We start from the raw sequence: 21,484 nt of genomic DNA, 5'->3' as shown, positions 1-21,484 counted from the left end.
TGAAAAAAAATGTTTCTATTTTTTCCTTCATATGGAAGTGCAGTAAATGTACATTAATTTTGTATCACTTAAGCAATAGTTCTACCAATGGTCAATATTTTGCTTTATATTACCAATCTTTTTATTTCTCTTCTGGGATTTGCTTTTACTGTCACAGTAAAAAAAAAAAGGTGACCATCAGCCTTTAAGTAAACAGACATCTGTAGTGATTTAATGGCCACTTACAGTAGAATAACACAGGTGATAAATCATGCTATATGTTACATAGTATATGCCTCACTAGTGCAGGTCAAAGGCATTGAAGAGATCATACCTGTCTCCTGTGGAAGCAAGAATCATTTTGAGTCTGTTCTTTCAGTTTCTGTTCTCTAATATAACCTTCTCCAACTCTGCTTTCTTCCACCAGTTTAATCTGAAAACTGCAAATTATATCTTTTTTTCCACAGAAGTTTCCTAAACATTGACAATTAAGAGAATCTGAGGTGATTTAAACACAGCAAGGGACACTGCAAGACTTTACTAAATTTGTTAAAATTAACTTTGCTAAATCTGATGTTTCAGATCACAGGGAATCCCCCTCTAATTGGTAATAAAACATTCTGAAGAACATCTAACCAGACATTGTTGTATGTTTCCTCCTCAGCATATATAATAGATTTTCCTCCCAATACAGAATAATAATCAATTAATTAATCCACTCTCCTCCTTTGAAGAACAGTGGCAGGAAGCATTTCAATGGTCTTCGTGTTTTGCTTGTAGCTTAACATACATTTTAGTACAGTCTAGATCAGTGATTCTCAAACCAGATGTTCTTGGACTACAACTCCCAGAAATCCTGGCCAGGACAGCAAGTGGTGAAGGCTTTTGGGAATGTCACTCCAATAACATCTGAGGACCCCTGTTTGAGAACCATTGGTCTACAGCAATATACATTTGAATATGCACCCAGCACTCTTTTCTTACTTTTAGTATCTCATGAGCAATGTTCTGGGGACAGGCAGTGGTGGTGAACGATGTGTATATGTGTGTGTGTAATCAGAATAAAGTCCAGTCTAATTCACCATTCTGTTCCCATAGTGGCCAACTAAGTGCATCTAGGAAGCCTACAAAAGCAGGATGTGAGTGCAAACAACTACTCACTCCTTGTGTTCCTCAGCACTCAGATGAATTGTCGTGTGGATTCTCAAAAGACAGACAAAAGTTCTGTTGGTTCCATTTCTGCATCTCGATGCCAAGAAAGCCACAATGCATTTCTCCCTTCCCCTTAGTTATTAAAGATAGGGCTGCCACTGCTATAATGGCAAAGACTTCTTCAAGCAACTGCTTTGTGATGTCGTGAAAGGAAAACATACAGTATTTCTTCCTTCATTTATTTTTCCCCCCTGTTTTTTAATGATAGGGAACAGAAATGATGATGGCGATCATGATGGTGTTGATGATGCCTCAGTGGTCAAAATAATGGGGTTAAGTACTGTGCTCTGAGAGTGGACAGGGAGGGCGCTGCTTTGCCTCAGGCAGCAGTATGTCTCAGATCTGTTGAAGATCTCTTGATTGCCAAATTTGCAATTCGAACAAAGCAAGCGTGGGCAGACCACTGGCAAGTCTCAGGCTGAAATTTTCATTCTCAGACCTTAGGCTGCACCAGTGAGCCCTACCGCCAGCTGGATATGCGTGGAGATGGCTGGCCACGCTTAAAGCTGCTTCTCATAGAAAAATTAAACTTTCTCCTTTTCCAATGCAACTCACTCTTGACCTTTGTCCGTTTGGGAAAACATAGCAATTTACTGAGACTTCACCTGACTCCCTGTGACCTGGCAATCCTATCCTTAATTTTTTTTTTAAGTAGCTGACTTCTTAAAGTAGAAGCAGCAAAATTTCATGCCATGGCCTTGTCTCTTAACTCAGTCTGCCCTGTGTCTTAAGATATGATCAATCTTGAAATCTTGAATTCACTTGGTAATGCCTGTATCCTCAAACTTCAGAGTTGGCAGAGTGGCTCAACTGAGGCAAATCTGAGAAATGTTTACCAGTCAGCCCTGCTATTAGGCAGAGTGAAATGGCTGCCTCAGGAAAATGAAGGTTGTGAAAGCACAGCATTAGAAAAACAAACAAACCCCAAAGTATTATTTTTATCCTGACTACATTTTCACAGCCAAGCATGAGAGTTGCTTATGGGATTTTCTCTCCCGTGTGTCAAAATGTCTTTGTCTAAACTAGCTACTGTGAACTTTGATCATGGTGGACACAGGGTACAAAATGTCTTGGGCCAGCCTGTGTATTTCTAACATTTCATATACATGCTATCATTTGATCCCTAGAAACACACAACCTCCTGATTCTCCAATGACATTCCTTTGGATATCATGTTGTAAGATGTGTAATGATGTATCATGGTACACTCATAAATGAAAATCCCTAGAATTATTATTCTCAGAATGCTCATGAAGAAGAGGGTGCGCTTAACACACATGTACACACATATTCCTTTATGAGAATCATCTTGTGACAAAGTATTATTTGAAGAATCCCTCAGTATCTATGTTGAAATCAGATATTATTTCATGCATTTATCCATACTGCCTTGGGTTTCACACAAATATTTACAAAGAAAACAACCACATCTGTTTTTGTTTTTTCATCACTGAAATCTATCTTTTAAAATCTATTTCACCTACCTATCTACCTAGTATCTTCACAGTTCTGTTCTTGTTTTCAGAAAGTTTGTTAAACACGGTCCCAACAGTGAAGCCAAACATTTCAAAAACAGAAGCCCAACCTGACTGCCTGGTTATAATACATTCATGGACATACCAGTCTCAGACACATTTACTTGGAAGCAATTTCCACATACTTTTGTGGAAGATAAACTTTACCTCAGGTAAGTATGTTTAGCATCACACAACCAAAACTACTAAGTTATTCTTGGAAGTTCTATCACATATTCCTCAAAAGCTTTTAAAGTATGACCCTGAGATTGGGAAGTTTTAATTTCTGTATTGTCTTATGATTTACTCAAACCTCTCAAAACTTAGCATAAGCCTACTTCTGTACAAAAACAACCTCCTCCATTTGAATCATTCTTTCGACTTCTTACTACATCAAAAGTTCCCTAGCAATTATTCCTCTATTAGTAGGGACAGAGAACGACGTGATTTACTGCACAAATGCCAAGGTAAATATTTCACAAACCAATGCAACCTCTCATACCCCAAAGACACTTGCGTATTTCATCTGTGTGGCAACATGTGTCTCTTACTCACTCTAAATGAAACCTAACCCATTGCTTCCCACTTATGTTACGTTCCATGTCATGCTGAGGGCATATTCATCTGGACTGTGTTTAAATACAAATAGCCATCATTTTGTCATAAACCAGACCTTACACACAGCTTTCAAGCATGTGCTGTTGTGAGAGTAGCTTATTATATGTATCTGACAAGAGAATACACAACCCCCTTTAAGTCTTACTCTGTACTTCAGTCAGGTTACTGGTTTAGGGTTTTCTCTAGTAACCAGCAGATTTGGTTGGTGTATCTGGCCTATTTGGGGAGAAAGCCAACCTGTTTGTTTGACTTTAAACATTGCTACTGGTGTGGTGACAAAAAAAGAAAGCGTGGGTCTTGTTATTGCCACAGGGGTCGTCAATTAGCACACTGGATAGCCAAGAAGACTGTACTATCATTTTTTAAAAAAAGGGTGAATACAATGTGCCTGTCACTCATTATACACCTGTCTCTATGAAAGATAGAGCTATCTGGATAGCTCAGTGGTTTAGATCTCTGGATGTGGAGCCAGAGGTTGGGAGTTCAATTCTCCACTGTGCCTCCTGTGAGTAGAGCCAGCCTGTGTGGCCCTGGGCAAGCTGCACAGTCTCTGGGTCCCCCCAGAAGAAGGGAAGGGTTGACCACTTCTGAGAATTCTCTACCTGAAAAACCCTGAAAAGGGTTGCCATGAGTCAGAATTGACTTGAGGGCACATTATGATGATGATGGTGAAAGATAAGGGTACAATCCCAATTACTGAGTAACAAGTGTCAAGGCCAGCATTATCTTTAGGGAAAATGAAGCACTAGTCTTATGATACTTGAGTATCATAAAAGGATTACAAAGAGTTTTTAAACTCTAGTACTGTATTTTTGCTGCCAGTAGGGAACGAGGTTCTTCTTCAATTTCCTGCTTCACAGGATATTGTCAACATATCTTGCTGGGCTTTGGGTATTATGTCCCTTCCTTGGATAGAAGATAGAAAAACATTTATGGTCAGCCCCAGGCAGCAAAATATCTTGGATTGGTGTTGCCATGTCCAATTGAGCTTAATGAAACCTACTTCCAAATTAACACACATTATACATGCAACAGTATACAGTTTCAATTATATTAAAATCAACTTGTTGCCTGCTCAGGCCATAACATTGTTCCTCATCTTCCAATTTACTAGGCTTCAAATGTACACACGCATTTGTAGACGTCTTATTCACCTCTCTGAAGAAGGCTATTCCCAGCATAAGTACTATAGAGTCTCAGCTCGTAAAGGAGATGGAGTAGTTAGAAGTAAATTTCAGGTTTCCAATATCCTAGAGCTGCATCAAAGAGCATTTCATTAAGGCTCTTTTTTTAGCCTTATATGTCAGAAAATGAATCTGAGAAAGGCTTTCCATTTCTTAGGCTTTAATACATTTTTAACTGGCTGGGTTGCTCAGTGTGTTGGGTATGAAGCCCAGAGTTTCAATTCTCCAGAGTACCTGCTAGGAGAGGAGCCCAGCCTGTTTGGCCCTGGGCAATCCAAATAGTCTCAGAGGACCCACAGAAGAAGTAACTGGTAAAAAGCTTCTGAGTATTCTATACCTAGAAAACTTTGAAAAGAGTTGCATTGAGTCATAATTGACTTGATGATATTTTAGTATTAAAAAGGTGCTTAGTCCCATGTTAGTATCTATGTTTATCTAGCCCAGTATTCCCTACTCTGACTGGCAGCAGCTCTCCAGGGTCTGAGATGGAGGTGCTTCCTCTCACTTGCTCACAAATTCTTTTCACTGGAGATGTCAAGGGTGATTCTGGGAATAACTGTGGGCATGCAAAGAATGTGGTGTACCATCAACCTATGATTCCTCCCTAAATTTTAGGGGGTTGAGGGTTTAAACCTATTAAACATGGCTCACTTCTGCCTTTCTTTGCAACAAATTATTTTACAAGATAGAAAAGTCTCATTTCAGTGAAAAATCAAAATATCACAACTAAAATGTTGGTGGTATTAATTGTCTTTACACGGGAAGGAGAGCACAAACTTCTGTAACTCCAGAGATAGGCCAACTTGGAACAGGAAACTTAGAAAGCTTTTTGGGAGTCCTAAGATTACATTTTTGAGAGATACTCCTCAGATAGTTTAAAAATGTCTCAGTTGTTGCACTCTTCCAGCTTACGTTTTTCCATGCAGTTTCAACTTCTCATCAGAGAGAGAAACAGAGACAGAAAGAGGGACAGAAAATCTTTAAAATTAGAGCAAAACCTGTTATGCTATTAAGGACTCAGATTTTTATGGGTTCTTGACAACTTCCTAGATAACTCTATCCACACAGACCACTTCTTCCCATTCTTCATTCACCTTGGAATTTAAGACTTTTAGAATTTCAAGAAGAAAAAACCAAGATGGGATATTTTGCTTCTCATGTTTGGCGCCTCCATCCCTTTGGATGCGGATTATAATTGGAGTCAGCAATTGACAGGCAGTAATCAGACCTGGAATCCATGGAGATCACGTCAGGATCAGTTCGGGCACGCTGGTTGTAATATGCATGCTGAAGACGAGATCCACAGTGAGCAGTGGAGCTGGGAGCAGACATTGTGCTCTTGGCAGGAAACACGGCTGCTGAATAGCTCCTTCCAAATGAAGGTAATTTAGCGTGGACACTTGGAGCTGGATGCTCATAGGCTACTTTTTGTTTCCAGTCATCTGGTGGAGTGGGTAGTGTTTTCCTGCGAGCAGCTGACACAACATTTGCAGCAATCGACTCTTGAATGGTTTGGGGGGCAAAGGCATCATCCACAAGTCCAAGTGGAGACTTGGCTGCGGCTTCCCATGGAGTCAGCCTCTTGCCAGGCTTGTGAACAGCTGTAGGCAGTTTGCTGAAGGAATCAGAGGCAGGCTGGAACATCGCAGGAGAAACAGGTGACATGGACCGGGAAGTGGCTGAAGAATGCCATCCAGGAACTGAGAAAGATCGTTCGCTGGCTCTTTCCTAGAAATAACAAAACTTAAAATATGATTACATTCGCTAATAGCAATGGCAAAAGACATTGAACTGTACACCTATAAACCTGTATTTTTATTACCTTCTTACAAAACAAGTAGTGTGTGCAAATGGGATTTTGAAAAGTTATCTAAAAACACCAGGTGACGGTTTCTTGAAAAGATCAAACTACAGTAATAACAGTACTTCAAACCCATAGTAAAAATGATTACGTTTTCATTTGCAAATGAGATTTCAGCTCTTCTAACATACCTTGACGGAACCTTTATTTTTAAAAGTTAATGTGATACAAAGATCAAGCAGAACACGAAGACGAAATTGTGAGCAATCCTATGGGAAATGATTAGAATTTTTTGCAGAAAACTCAGCAGAAGTATGTTTTCAGGGGGGAAGAGGAAAAATAAGCTCACATTCAGTACAAGCACTGCTTAAGACCACAGGCATGGCTATTAGAGCAAATAGGAGAAAACAATGAAGAAAAAAATCACAGCTATAATGGAATTCAGGAATGGGAACAGAATCAAGGAAAAGATCAAGAGAGGTTAAGAGATGAGCTCAAGCCACGATTTTCAGATATGCAAGAGATGCACATTCATGGAAGTGGAATATTATGTGAAGAACAGCTCCATTGTATTCTCGAAGGCTTTCACGGCTGGGATCTGATGGTTGTTGTGGGTTTTTCGGGCTCTTTGGCCGTGTTCTGAAGGTTGTTCTTCCTGATGTTTCGCCAGTCTCTGTGGCCAGCATCTTCAGAGGACTGGAGTAAAAATGTCCAGAGCATGGACAGAGTTCCTACTCCAGTCCTCTGAATATGCCGGCCATCAGGAAGGACAACCTTCAGAACATGGCCAAAGAGCCCAAAAAACCCACAACAACCAACAGTTCCATTGCTTGGTGGTGGTGGAAAACATTGACTGCCAACATGCTATCCAAGAACAATCCAGTTAGGCCCATTATTAAATCAATAACAATCATATGGATATGTTTTTTAATATTGTTTTAAATCTATTGTTATAGTTTAAATGTATTTTTCCCCTTATTACCGTTAGCTACCGTAACTAGCATTTGAGTGCAAGAGATGGGTGGGTTGAGGGAAGCCAAGGTGTTACTGTTCCATGGAATTAGAGTATTTAGGTAATCTGTGAACAGGTCTAGGGAATGAGCCCAGGCATTATTTCTATACGCCTGGTATTTCTGCCAGAGAGATGTGGGAGTACATTAGGTGTTATCAGCAACATCACTGGGAAGGTATTAATACATTGTATTCTCAAAGGCTTTCATGGCCAGGATCCAATGGTTGTTGTAGGTTTTTCTGGCTGTTTGGCCATGTTCTGGAGGTTTTTCGTCCTAATGTTTTGGCAGTCTGTGGCTAGCATCTTCAGAGGACAGGAGTTAGAACTCTGTCTGTGTTCTAGTGTATTGTGTGGGATTGTTAGGAAAAAAAAACCTCCAGAACTTGGCCAAACAGCCCAAAAAACCTACAACTCTTTTAACACATTCCTTCTAGCATATTCTGTCCTATAACACTGTCTAGTGCATTGTTTTTCTAGCTCATGAATGTCAACTGTACTCTGCTAAAGACAGCAGTTTTTTAAATTCCCCAGTCTAATTGTTATAGTCCCTCTCTGCTTCAACCGAAGTACTGCAGGCAACTCATTATGGACTTTGTTTTCTGAAAAGTGTCAGTTTTACCTATACCCTCTGAAAGGCAATGCTCCTGACAATAATGTGGAAACATTATCTTATTGCTTGGGGGAGGAAGAGGGAAAGTCATGTTTCTAAGCTCTAATTCTGCTTCTAGTTTAACCAAACTGTAACTACTGAACCAAACTCTTCCTTTTATTTCTCATCTGAAATACTTCTGCCTCCCTTCTCTTGTTAAATGACTTGATACGATCAGAAAAGGGCCAAAACGAAGCTAAAAACAACTGACCTGTCTTAAAAGGAAAACATTTCTTTCCCACCATTACAATACTCTGCTTAGCCCTGCTCTTAAAAAAAAAAAAAAGCAATACCTGGTAATTTCAGAATGCTCTGATTCATTTACAAGAGCAATCCATTCATATTTCATAAATTGTAATTTGTTGGTGAAATAAACACTTTCAGTCATGAATTTTCCTTATGACAAAATCTTTTGCCACAAAATCTTCACCCCTTTCCCTGTCCATTGATTTATTCCTATCTATACTTTTTTATTTAAAACAAACAATATTTGTAATGCAGTTGGACTGTTTGCATGAGAGTATAAGCGCAGTAGATTGGACCTCTTGGCTGTGGAACCTGGTTGAGATGAAACCAAGTGTATGTGGCTGACAGGATTATGAGCTCAGTCACCTGTGCAACCTAGGGCAAGGTTCATGGTCCCACCGCTGAATACCTCATACCATGAAGGGCACCATTAGTCACAAATAACTTGACAACAGATAATTAATATTATATAGCTAAACAAATATGTCTCTTCGGGACACACAAAAGCAAAATGTGTTTTTATTACATAGGAGAGTGTGGGACAACAGTCTAAACTAACATATCCCCACAATGTGGAAGTTTCATCACCCAAAGCACACAGATGTGACAGAAGATTCTAGAACAATCACTGGCATTTCTTTCCAAGTAAACGGCTTTGATCCAAACTTGAGGTTCTCTGAGTAGAAGGCACACCTGCTCAGGAAAGCTAGGATTTTCGCCAGTTTCACACTTCTCAGCAACCGTGCTTTGTGCCACATCCCACGCCATTTCAAAAATTACATCATCCCCCAGAACTGGGTGCCTTTCTGCCCTCTAGTGGCTATAGAGAGCAACTTTGTGGTTTTTAACAGCTTCTGAGCTATTCTAAATAACTTCTGGTTTTTAATAAAGCTCCTAGCTCAGAAGAGAATAAACATGGCAAAATTGCTGCCCATTCCCCCTAGAGATTGCAAGGGGAATTAAGGAAAAAAAATACTTTCAGGGGTGTGGAAGTGTTGAAGGGCCTGCATCTGGGCCCCCAAGGAGGGTAAAATCTGCCCACTCTTGATTTAAAGACCCACCAACATAGGACATCAGAGTAGAATCAACCTACAGTAACATGAAAGAGGGAATAATCACAGGATTCTTTGTAGATTACTGCCAGTCTTTGACAGTACACAAGAGTTTTTTCTATTGTTTTCTGTGACAGGTTGGAAGATATGTGAAACACCAGAGTTCATCCACCAGATAAACAGCTTGCTGCCATAACCTTAGTATCTCAGTGTTTTTGTCTGAACATGTCCAAGCTACGATTCAGTGTTATATTAATTAGTCTTCTACTTGCTACTTCTCTCCCCCCCCCCCCCCGCCACCGCCATGGAAATAATAAGGAGATTGGAACTTTCCATGTTTTTGTAAAATCAGTATTTTGGTTTATCACTTTCCGAATCCAAATAAATTGTGGCTAGCCTTAACTATGCTTTTGAGAAGCTAACCACCTTCAAACCATGTTTATGATCCTGGTTTGGTTACTTACACCACGCTGAGCAAAGTGTGGCCCTCCAGGTATGTTACTTCCACTATTCCTAGCCAGCATGATCACCGGTGAAGAGCTGTAATTCAGTCTTTGAAGAGCTACACTTCCTTAACTCCTGCAGGACACAATATTTCATATTTACCAATGTTTTGGATATTAAAGTAAATTCTAGTTTATTGAAAATGGAATTTAATAAAATAAAGTGTGTCTCTGCCATTTACAGCATGCCTTGGCATGTCAAGGCATCTTTTTGTGAGTGTCAAGGATGTGATTACTGATGTTCATTTTCAACTGTGACCTGTTCTTCAAAAGTGTAATCTATGGCTATTATTTATTATAGTCAGTTGAAACTAAACAGTATAATTATTAATAGGTTAATGATGTCTTTTTCCCAAGAAATCTTAGTGGTTACCAACCAACCATAACCTGTTTCCCGGAAAATTAGACCTAACCTGAAAATAAGCCCTAGTATGATTTTTCAGGATGCTTGTAATATAAACCTTATGCCAAAAATAAGCCCCATTTAAGTGAAACCCTGCTACCATTGTGCAGCAACCAGAAGAAGATGACATGACTATATTTGAATAAATGTAGATTGTTGTACATTTTAAAAAAAATCCCCTGAAAATAAGCCCTAATCCATTTTTGGAGCAAAAAATAATATAAGACCCTGTCTTATTTTCGGGAAAACATGGTAGTTTGTTGGAGAACAAACCAATTTAATTTTTAAAATGGAGAACAAACCAATTTAACTTTTAAAATGGAGAACAAACCAATTTAATTTTTAAAATGGAGAACAAACCAGTTTAATTTTTAAAATGGAGAACAAACCAATTAAATTTTTAAAATGGGGAAAAAAACCCATCATCTTCTTATGGCTGTGCTAGGGTGGAGGGAACGGAGGAAAGAATGAGCTAAGCTTTGTCAATGTAATCTTTAATTATATTTTTGTGTTGTATGTGGACACAGCAATTGAATAATTATTGGAAAATACATGCATATGAAGTGTCCTCCATTACAGCAACTGATCTATGCTTTCAGCACACACACACACTCACATGTCAGACCACTTCCCCTTCCAGATTTTTCTTTTCTTTTTAATACACAGCACTGATAGTGAAATACATCAGGGATGGGGAGACAGGCCTCCAAGAGTTTCAGCAAATATAGCTTGCATGGCAAATGATACCTGCTGAAATATCCTTTTCATGGCTCCTGAAAGAACAGGAACTGCTTCCACTTTTATACATGGCCACTGTAACGGCCTATTACACCAGGCAACCTGGACACCTGTGGTGCCCCTTTGTGTTAATAACAGCCAACTAGCCAGACTGTCTGCGTTAAAGGATGGGTATAAATAAAAAAATATCAGTTTTGTTTCCAACAACCAAACTTCCTTGCTTAATCCAAGCAGTTTTAAAACATATGCCTGCACAGATGAACACAGCTACCTCTTCTAAAACTACAGGCTAGATTTGGTCCATAAACCTATACCCTCTCGCCATAGAGCAGAAGAAAAATTGGTATCAGAACATGTAATTTCTCCCCATTGCCTCTAAACTGTTTACTAGGGAAGGGTATGTGTAAGCCCTGTGGATATGTCTTAATATATCTAGTCAATTATAGGAAAATCTTCCATTCTGAAGCTGTTGGCTGCCTCTAAAGCCTGTGTGCACTTCAAATTCTATTTCTGGACACAATTATTGTCTTGGGTTCTCTCATGGAAATATGTTATCAAATTAGCCTGTTCAGTAGATTCAACTCCTCCTTTAGGGTTGGGATAAGTGATGTTTACATGAATTACTACTGCCTCTCTCACACACTCAGAAACACTGTGCCTTCTGTCAACATCTAAATCCACATAGCTTGCTGTCATGTGCCACCTTATACTAAAATCCCCATTAGAAACTATATAATAAATCGTGTAATGCCAATACTGTACTGCATGGCAGTGACCTACTCCACAGATGGAGTAGGAATTTGATTGGTAGAGTTCTGGAATTTAAAAAGAAAAAAGATTGGTTGAATCTTGAGATGCTCAGACACAAGGGGAGGCGTTTGCAGATGCAAATCAACTGAACTTTAATGTATTTCTTTGAAAACATTCTGTCAGAGTAAAATCGTGTCCCTCTGAAACACATTTGCAATAGAAATATTGAAAGACATGAAGAAAAACCACCTTCCGCTGTTGTTACCAGAAGCAGCACCATTGTCTCACTCCCTGGCATTCTCACCTTTACAGAACATACAGGGATATTCGACTCTGAGAAGCTGGAGCAGCTGAGCATCTCTGTAATCCAGATAGCTTATTGAGGCCAGGGACTGCATACTGTCGTTCTTACTAATGACCAGGCTTTTTGTTACATAGCTTTTCTTCTTCATGCCTATAGAGGCATCTGTATGGAAGAAGAGACACTGGCTGCATGTCTTCTTGCATAGAGAACCCCAATGTCATGCTTTCAAGAACCATTTTCTTGGTGACAGCTTTCTAAAACAGTAACTGGAATCCTATTGATGCTTGCACGATATTTGCATAACTTGCTGTGACAAGGACGGGATCTTGGTTGTGCACAATTGGGTTGAAATGCACCTCAGCACCTCATTAGTTAGCCACAATTAGCTGTAGGAAATCCTGAAAATTTTGCCAAATACCAGTAGGATTTTGGCCAGCATTTAAAAAATATTATTTTTACATGACACGGGCAGGAATCCTATTGCACAAATCTGCACACGTAAACAACTGATGAACTGTTAATTTCAATTTAAAGTTTCCAACTCCTGTTCCCTCCTGGGTTCTGAGCCTTGGAATGGAGGAGGAGGAGCCTTTGGTGCCTGCAAATTGCTACCAGCAATCCTGGTCGCAGCAGCGGTGAATTTGGGGCATTAAAGTCCTCTTTCCCAGACTCATAGCTCTGAAAGCCTTTCTCAGGTTGAAAAGGATCCCTAGGGATCCTCAGAATCTGGAGGGGGGAGATATGACACTTTAAATAATTTATTAAATCTGCAGCTGATGTCATCAACCTTTACATGCATGGAGTTGTGCAACAGGATTCCAGCCATAGAGAGCTAGCTTTTTGCTGGAATCTATCTGTATCTTAATTATGTTTGCTGAAACAGTGTGATTCCCTGGTTATTTTCTATTCAATGCCTCCATAGCTTATTTGTATGAATGGTTTTATTTTGTCTTCTTTCAGATCAGCAACTTGCCAGCTAGATTTTTGCATTTTGTAGTTTTGTCAGATATGGAACCCATGTTTGAATGGTCAGTGTTGTTTTGTATATAATCTCTTTGCTTTTATTGGGTGACAGTGAGCTCTTTATAATTAATGATTTCTTGTAATTTATCATATTAATAAATTTAAAGATTTATTGTAATTGTTGGGAATTATTAATGATTATTTGCTTACACTTTGTTAATTGAATTTGTCCCATAAATGATTGATAGTTTCATTGCAGTAAACTGTTATATGATGTGATTTTATTTGCATGTTATTTTGTAATTTTAAACCACTTTTGAGTACAATAAAGTTAGAAAGATAAAATAAAAAGAAAATGAAGTACATTGTACTATGAAAGTTTTCTGATCCTATGAGACTCTGGATAATAATTATCACATATGAAGTGTTTATAATAAATAATAATAATAATGATATATTGCAAAGTCATGTTGCCTCTTAAAGATTTGTAGCTATCATGGCCTACCATCTAGTTCATCAGAGGGAATCCAATCAAATAAAGATTATGTACAAATTTTGGTTGAATATCAGGAAAAACTTCCTAACTGTTAGAGCAGTGCAACAATGAAACCAATATCCTTGAGAGGTGATGAGTGCTCCAACACCGGAAGCATTCAAGAAAAATTTAGAAACCCATCTGTCAGATACACTTTGATTTGGATTCCTGCACTGAGCAGGGGTAAGACTTGATGGCCTTACAGGCCCCTTCCAACTCCATTATTCTGTGATTCTATGGCACAATATATTCTAGTCTTTAAAGCTCTTTCTTGGTTAATAATAAATATTCTATTTTAGCCTAATTTAATTTATTAATAAAACATTTGGACTATTTTTCTAATGCCATTTTTAAAAAGCAACACTTGAAAGTAAAAAATAATGGCCTCTCACACACACAGCACAAGCTCCATCAAAATCCGTGGTGCCTCACTTGACGACGATAATGCATTCCAGCAAAATCGCTGTACAGCGAAATCATTGTCAAGCGAAAGTAAAAAACCCATTAGAATGCATTAAAAACTGGTTAATGCATTTTAATGGGGGAAATACCTTATCATCCAGTGAAGATCCTCCATAGGGCGGCCATTTTCCAGTGCCTGTAAAGTGAGCAATCAGTCCTAAACACAGCGGGGAGCCATTTTGAACAGTGGGCGGCCATTTTGCGACCTGCCGATCAGCTGTTTCAAAACTATCGTTAAGTGAAAAATCAGTTCCTGAAGCAGGGAACTGATTGTCGTAAAGCGGAAAACCCCATAGGAATCATCGTTTTGTGATCGCAATAGCAATCGCAAAAAAAACATCGTAAAGCAGATTCGTCGTCAAGTGGGGTAATTGTCAAGCGGAGCACCACTGTATCTAAAGCTTGAGGTCTGAGAACTTTACGAAGTATACACTGAAAGAAAAGGTCTTGCTGCTCACCTTTTCACAGACATCATACATGAAATGCCAAAATGTAAAGCATGAAAGGGTGAAAGATGTTCCTCAAGGGACGTGTGTTCAAGGCTGCTTACGGATTTTAAGTAGAGATGGGCAACTGAAATTCTTCAGACTTTGTAGGACTACAATACCAGATCCCCATTTCTATTGACTATGCTGACTGGGGCTGATGGGAGTTGTAGTCCAGCAACTTATGGAGGGCTGCAATTGCCCATTACTGATTTTAAAGAAAAGAAGCAGCACTTTAAGGAGAGCCTAGAAGCATACCATTATTTGGTAACTGAACTAAAATGGGAATTATGTGGACTGTTTTTTCTACACAATTGAAGCTTCCAGCCAAATCTCAGGGGCAACTCCACCTAAAGCACAGTCCAGCAATGCAGAAACGTGGCTTCTAAAAGAGAATGGGGACAAGATCATGATGATCAGAGAAAAGAAGTTTAGAGTAGTGCTTTGCTAAAATGCTTGCCTCCAATAATTTAGACCATAATCAATTTGACAGAATTTCAAACAAGGAAAGATTTAATAGAAATTCTCATGAATTCTTGTGCTTACCTTACTTACAAGATGTATATACATGACTTATCTTTTCTCTGGCATTCATCTCTGTGGCAGTCAGCCTGGATTCCCCTCTCTTGTAGCTTTCCACATTTCAGATGAAGCCCAGGGAAAGATGTCATAAGGTAATTCCTTCCACAGGGCTTTTTCGGATCAGAAAGTGGGGGCAGTTAGGAAAACTGCAGAGTGATGAGGAGATGCATAACAGGAAGGAAAAACAAATGTAGCACCTTGCAATGTTATGGAAAGTTCAAAAAATTATCTAAAAGAAATTCTAAGGAACACTGAAAGTGAGGCAGAAAAAATTGAAAGCTCTTTTATGGGGAAATAACATCTGGGAGAAATAGGAAGAGATATTGTAGAACAGCGCTCACTAGTTTCATTCCTCTGCTGGAATTACATAAAACACTGCCCTTCCTTGCATCCACTACAGCAGTGGTTCTTAACCTTTGTTACTCGGATGTTTTTGAACTGCAACTCCCAGAAACCCCAGCCAGCACAGTTGGTGGTGAAGGCTTCTGGGAGTTGCAGTCCAAAACTCCTGAGTAACCCAAGGTTAAGAACCAGTGCACTACAGGACCTAAAGGGAAGGAATTATGTTATAAGGATCTGCAGTAGAGAAAAGATTTATCTACACTCACTCCTAAAACTGTAACATTTAAAGGACCTGGGGAAGGTTCTGAACCCAAAAGAATGTTAGGTACTGAGTTAAAATTTGTCACAAGGTATTTTTCTGGGAAATATTTTGAGATTTCCTTTTCCAGACTTCCTAGAAAACGAAGACCAGTTTGCTATCACCACCATCATTACTACTATAGCCTAGAATGACGTTACATAAAGTTCATTATGGAGGAAGCAAAACGGTGTCTGGAATTTTGACTCAATGCCTAACAATGCAGTTGCCATTGCTGCTGTAAGCAATGTCAATGTATGTGGACTGCCACTGTACAGTATATACCTATACTTTCTCATGGGGGGAGATCGCCATTAGCAGTTGTTGTGGAAACAACCACTGGAAATGGTGACCCCAACCTATGGAAAAGTTTTGGAAAATTTCTTCTCCTCTTGGAGAAATTTGGCAAATGGTCTGTCCCCTTTCCACAATTCTCTCTCTCCACAAATGGGGTAAGGTAAAGGTTCCCCTTGACATTTAGTACAGTCATGTCTGACTCTAGGGCAAGGTCCTCATCCCCATTTCCAGGCCGTAGAGCCAGCGTTTGTCCGTAGACTGTTTCTGTGGTCATGTGGCCAGTGCAATTAGACACGGAATGCCGTTACCTTCCCATCGTGGTGGTACCTATTTATCTACTCACATTTTTACATGCTTTCAAATGGCTAGGTTGGCAGGAACTGGGGCAAGTGACAGGAGCTCACTCCGTCGTGTGGATTCGATCTTATGGCTGCTGGTCTTACGACCTTGCAGCACAGAGGCTTCTGTGGTTTAATCTGCAGCACCACCACGTCCCTCCTACGCCACCATGTCCCTCCTACAAATGGGGTACAGAATCTCAAAAGGCAGTTTGTGCATAACTGTGCATAATCAAAGTCAGCTAACCTGAAGATGATGAATTAGCTGTTCAGTATCACTCTCTGTGGATCCAGCAGCAAACCAGCACATTGGAGGATCTCTTTCTTATGTGTTGTCAAGTCAGAAGAGGATTATAGCAACCTTAACAGGGCTATCAAGGTAAGATATATTTAAGGAGTGGCTTTATCAGTTCCAGACCCCTGATGGGTTTCCATGGCTAAGCAGAGATTCCAACCCAGGCCTCCTGAGCCCCTGTCTAAACTTGTGCTGGATTTCCCTCCAAGCACAGGATATCTTCCAAAAAAAAAAAAAAGGGGGGGGGAGTCCTCTGGTAGATGTTCAAATACAAAACTGCCCTCCACAAAAAAGGCCACATGTCAAGCCTAATAGAGGAAGAGGCTTCCAACATGAGAATCTTTTGTTGTCGATAAATCAATGGCAATTCATTTGTTATGGGACATAATATCAGGAAGATACAGTCATTTGAGAAAGAATTTTATATATATATATATATATATATATATATATATATATATATATATATATATATATATATATATATATATATATATATATATATATATATATATATATATATATAAATTCTTATGTTATATTTATATATATTGATATATAGTGGTACCTCGACTTACAAACGTCCCTACTTATGACCATTTCAAGTTACGGCCAGCTCCGGATGCAAAATTTTGCTTCGACTTGCGACCAGCGCTTCCACTTATGAACAGAAAAACGGCAGGAAAAAAACACGGGAAATTCAAATTTCTGTAGGTGACGACGAGGTTGATTCTTTGTAGCTCTTTCGCCCGGACGGTTAGAGTGAGTGTGATCAAAGGAGATTGGGGACTGCCTGGCTGCTGCCTCTGAGTGAGTATGTGTGTGTTTGCAGGGAGGCTTGCCTGGTAAGGTAAGGTGCGGTTTTCTGCTTTTTAAAAACTGTTCTGGGTCTTTTTGCAGTGTGGTTTTGGGCTGGGGAGGGTTATGTTTCTGTGCTGTGATGGGTCTTGAAAGGTTTGCGGGTTTCTTTTTATTCCCTCCATTTCCAATGGGTCTTGGGGAGTTTAGTTGCTTTTTGGATTTTTTCCCCCATTTCTGATGGGTCTTGGGGAGTTTGTTTGCTTTTTAGGGTTTTCTCCCCATTTCCGATCTTACACAATCAGCTTGATTGCTTTTTGCTTTGTCTTGTTTGCATTTGCAATGGGTCTTGCATGGTTGATTGCTTTTCTCCCCCCCCCCCCCCTTTTTGGCTAGAAGGAATTAATCACATTTCCAACCGGTCTTGCAGTGATTTTTTTGTGTGTGATTTTTTTTCTTCGGCTGGAACGGATTAATTGCATTTCAGTGCATTCCTGTGGGAAATGGTGCTTCGACTTACGACCATTTTGAGTTACGACCATCTTCCTGAACCAATTAAATTTGTAAGTGGAGGCACCACTGTAACTGACTACCCTTTCCATCAGCTATGCTTGCCAGTGGCCTTTTACCTATACCCTCCTCTCTGAACCAACTCACTCCTCATTCCTCCAACCCATCTTCTGAATTCACCAGCCAGTTCCAACTACTTGTCATTCACTCTGACACCACCAACCATTCTGTTTCACTTACCTGTCATTCATTCTTTCACTCATTCATCTGCCAAACATAAATTGACTATAGTATACTAGAGTCTCAAAATGACAAGCTATTAAGAAGTCATTAGCATTTTGTTCTTTCTGTGTTGTCAAGGAAAGGTGTTGCTTTAAATGTGGGCTTTCCTTTTTTTCCCCCCCTTACCAAAGAGCTTCGTTCTACAGAGGAATGAATGATCCTCACACTGACAGATGGATTTCCAACCTCATATTTGCCTGATAACATCAAAAGGGGGAGAATTACTGGCATAAGCAGCTTATGATCATGCACAAGGTAGACATTTTGGAGTGAGGCATCTGATGTCCCTCATGAGCTATCCCATGTCAAGTTTGTTAGATGTATCCTTTGTATACAGGGGAATGAACCCCTGTGTGTCTAATCCTCACCTTTCCTTGTCTCTACACAATTCAGTATTCTTCTGGCATTGCATCCTGGCTGGGGAGGGGGTGGGGTGGGATAAGGAGAATCCAGAGGAGAAAAACTAGGGAATAAGAGGGGCTCCACTGGAAAAGAGGTGAAAGAGAAGTCTCCCACCCATTCCTTTCCTACAAAATCCCTCCACTGTATTTATTCACATTACTCAACAAACATGGAACTGGGAACCTGTACTGGCCAGTGTAAAGCATCGCTCTAGTTTGGTAAGTTGTGATACTGTAATGAAGTTCTCATAACATTTATTAGAAGTGGATGAAATACAGCCCGAATCTGTGCATATGTGTGTGGGTTCCATGTGCAAGATATCTTGCAAATGTCAGAGGGGCAATGGCACTAGAGCATTGACTAGCAATGGGAAACATTGACAGCCAGTGGTGCAAATATTTCACAGAACTCCAAAATCCTCCATCATCTGCCTATCTCATTTCCTGGCCTTCTAGCTCCATCCATTTCCCCGCCCCGACTGGGTCATTGAACCCCTTGCTTCAAAAGAATTGGAAAACACAAGTGCGTTTAAAGTATTGCATTTTTCTTGGCATTTAATAAAAAGGGGGTGAGGAAATGCTACACAGCTATGCATGTATCATTTATCTTCACACATTTTATTGGCTTTTCTGAGTCTTTGAATAAAAATGCCAGTCAGTGTGCTTTAGAATTATGTTGGGGGTGGGTAGGCGAAGGAAACCACTTTGCTCAAGTTGGACTGACAGCCACCATCCGCTGATGTCACTCAGACTACTCAGCAGCTGGCCATGGCTTTCAGTCATTCCTGCCCTAGGCCATATTTGAACAAGAGGTGAGAGGCACTGGATTCTGTTACCAATCCCCTTTGCAACCCATTCCTAGTGGAGTTAAAAATGAAAAGCATCTAAACCTCAGCTCGGGAAGAGTGCAGGGTCTCCTTGTGTCATTGTAATATATATGAGGGCCACAGCACACTTCTCAGAAAACGTTGCTTCAAAACAAACACTGAAATTGTATCTTGCTTGACGGCCCTCCTATAAAAAGCCATATTGGGTAATTATTGCGAAAAAGGCATTTCCTTTCAACAGGGTGTAATCCCAAGCCCAAAGACTTTGATTAATAACAAAGTGTTTTTATGGGTTCTAACACCTGGTATGTTTAAACAGAAGCTTTTTGTTGTTGTTGCATTCAAACAAATATTTTTAACAAGTCAAAGCCAATATGTATCTACTTTGAGGCGTCCCATGTGATGTATCAGGTTTATAAATGCCTGTGAATGCACTGAGTTAGAGGTTTTTAAGCACTCACAAGTCTAGTTTAATATACAGTTTCCTAAAAATACACCATGCATCAACTTGTGTAAAGCAAGGCAGAGCGAGTGATTTCTATTTAAACTGTCAGATGAGTTTTCATAGAATTCCCATCTTACAACCCAATTCATAATTCAGCTCTTGCAGCTTTCTACTCACCTCATACACAACAGATAGATTCCCAAAAGAAAGGATCCTGAGAAGGTGAGCCAAGTGAGGTTAGCAATCCTGAAAGCCAGAGACTACTGCTAGCAACCCCTAAGAGGCCAGACTGGGGGAGAATGAGGACACATTTCTGACATGTTCTCACAGTGATGGGGCATCAACACAGGGACAATAGTCTAACAATTCTCTTCTGTCGGCATGTAAGAGATTAATAAGGGGAAAGGAGACAGAAAGTGAAGGAAACAAGAAGTGTAGCATCTGTGAAAGAAACTTTCCCTTAACCCTTTCTTTTAAGTTTAATACATCTATATTAATCTGGTGCAGTACTAGACAATCTGGTGAATGACTGCAGAGAACAAGAGAAACCATTAGGGTGCTTCCCCCCCCACCCTCTAGAATAGCAAATAAAGGCCAACATAAAAGTAACTCAAAGTTACATATATGCTATATTTTGCTCTCAGGATACTGGTCACATAAACTGGATTTATTTCACTAGTCTATTATGCCAAAGGGCGAACCCTATTCATATCCATGTACAGTATGTAACTGAACTGTTGAATAGGCTGAATCCATTTCAGTAAAATCTTGATAGCATTGCTTGCCAATCTGAACAAATTTAGATGTAGGAAATGCAGACAACTACCTGTATCCATATTTTAAATGCAGACGACATACACGAAACCAAAGGAAAAGCAAAATAACAAGTAAAGAAGAAAAGAACAATTTTAATGTCAGAGAGAAAACATACAGCAGGTTGTGAATGGAAAACAAAGAGAAAGAGGTTCTCAAGAGGATTAAAATATTGGTACCATGCAATTGTAAATAAATTATTTTGCAAAAGAATCTTCCCTGTTCATTGCTATGTATCTTAAAATTTGTAGAGCCATTTGGTATAGAATAATGCAGAATAATGCAACTACAAGAATCTAGCCAAAACCAAGTAACACTCTGAACTTTGGACAAAAAACCCCATTGTAGTCAACAGGACAACTTCAGCATTATATTAGGGTGCTAGTTAACAAGAATCTTTCTATTTTCTCTGTGGACTTTGGATAAAGCCTGTACATCAAAAGATCATTGATTTTCTTAAGTACAGTGAAAGATTCAGTTTCAATGTTTCATGAGAGTGTACTTATTTTAATTTTCTCATACTATTAACATTCTCAGTAAATATACTATCCATAGAGTTCAATAGGGATAGACAAAAGCTGCTCTAAAATGCCTGAGTATTCACAATTATATGATGTCTCTAAGTGAGCTGAAGTCTATTCTGGAGTTATGTATTCATATATATATATATGAATACATAACTCCAGAATATGTATTCACTATGCATATACTGTGGCCCCATTTCCTCCACAATCTTTTTGATCACATTTCTACATGTAGGTAAGTTGAAAGATGAATAATTCCGCTAGCTATGGGAGTTTTATGTGAATCAGGACTTTGGAAAATCAGCATCCTGAGTCATGTGGA

At 39.5% G+C, this 21,484-nt stretch overlaps 1 protein-coding gene across 2 annotated transcripts in view; it reads right to left on the bottom strand.

The window, feature by feature from the left end:
* Nucleotides 1-3,556: 3,556 nt before the first annotated feature.
* The window catches only part of SYNPO2 (synaptopodin 2), a 121,602-nt gene continuing 103,674 nt past the window's right edge, over nt 3,557-21,484 (bottom strand). The window contains exon 5 of one of the 2 annotated variants that reach the window (XM_020781444.3): nt 3,557-6,235. In XM_020781444.3, coding sequence (XP_020637103.3) covers nt 5,663-6,235 — 573 coding nt within the window. In that variant the 3' untranslated portion in view covers nt 3,557-5,662. Of the gene's footprint in view, nt 6,236-19,081; nt 20,267-21,484 lie in introns of those variants that run through there. The other variant, XM_073001713.2, reaches the window with a different exon arrangement.

Source organism: Pogona vitticeps, chromosome 5 (genome assembly GCF_051106095.1).
Source record: "Pogona vitticeps strain Pit_001003342236 chromosome 5, PviZW2.1, whole genome shotgun sequence".
In the NCBI taxonomy this organism is placed as follows: Eukaryota; Metazoa; Chordata; class Lepidosauria; order Squamata; family Agamidae; genus Pogona; species Pogona vitticeps.
This window is presented reverse-complemented; position numbering and strand designations above follow the sequence as displayed.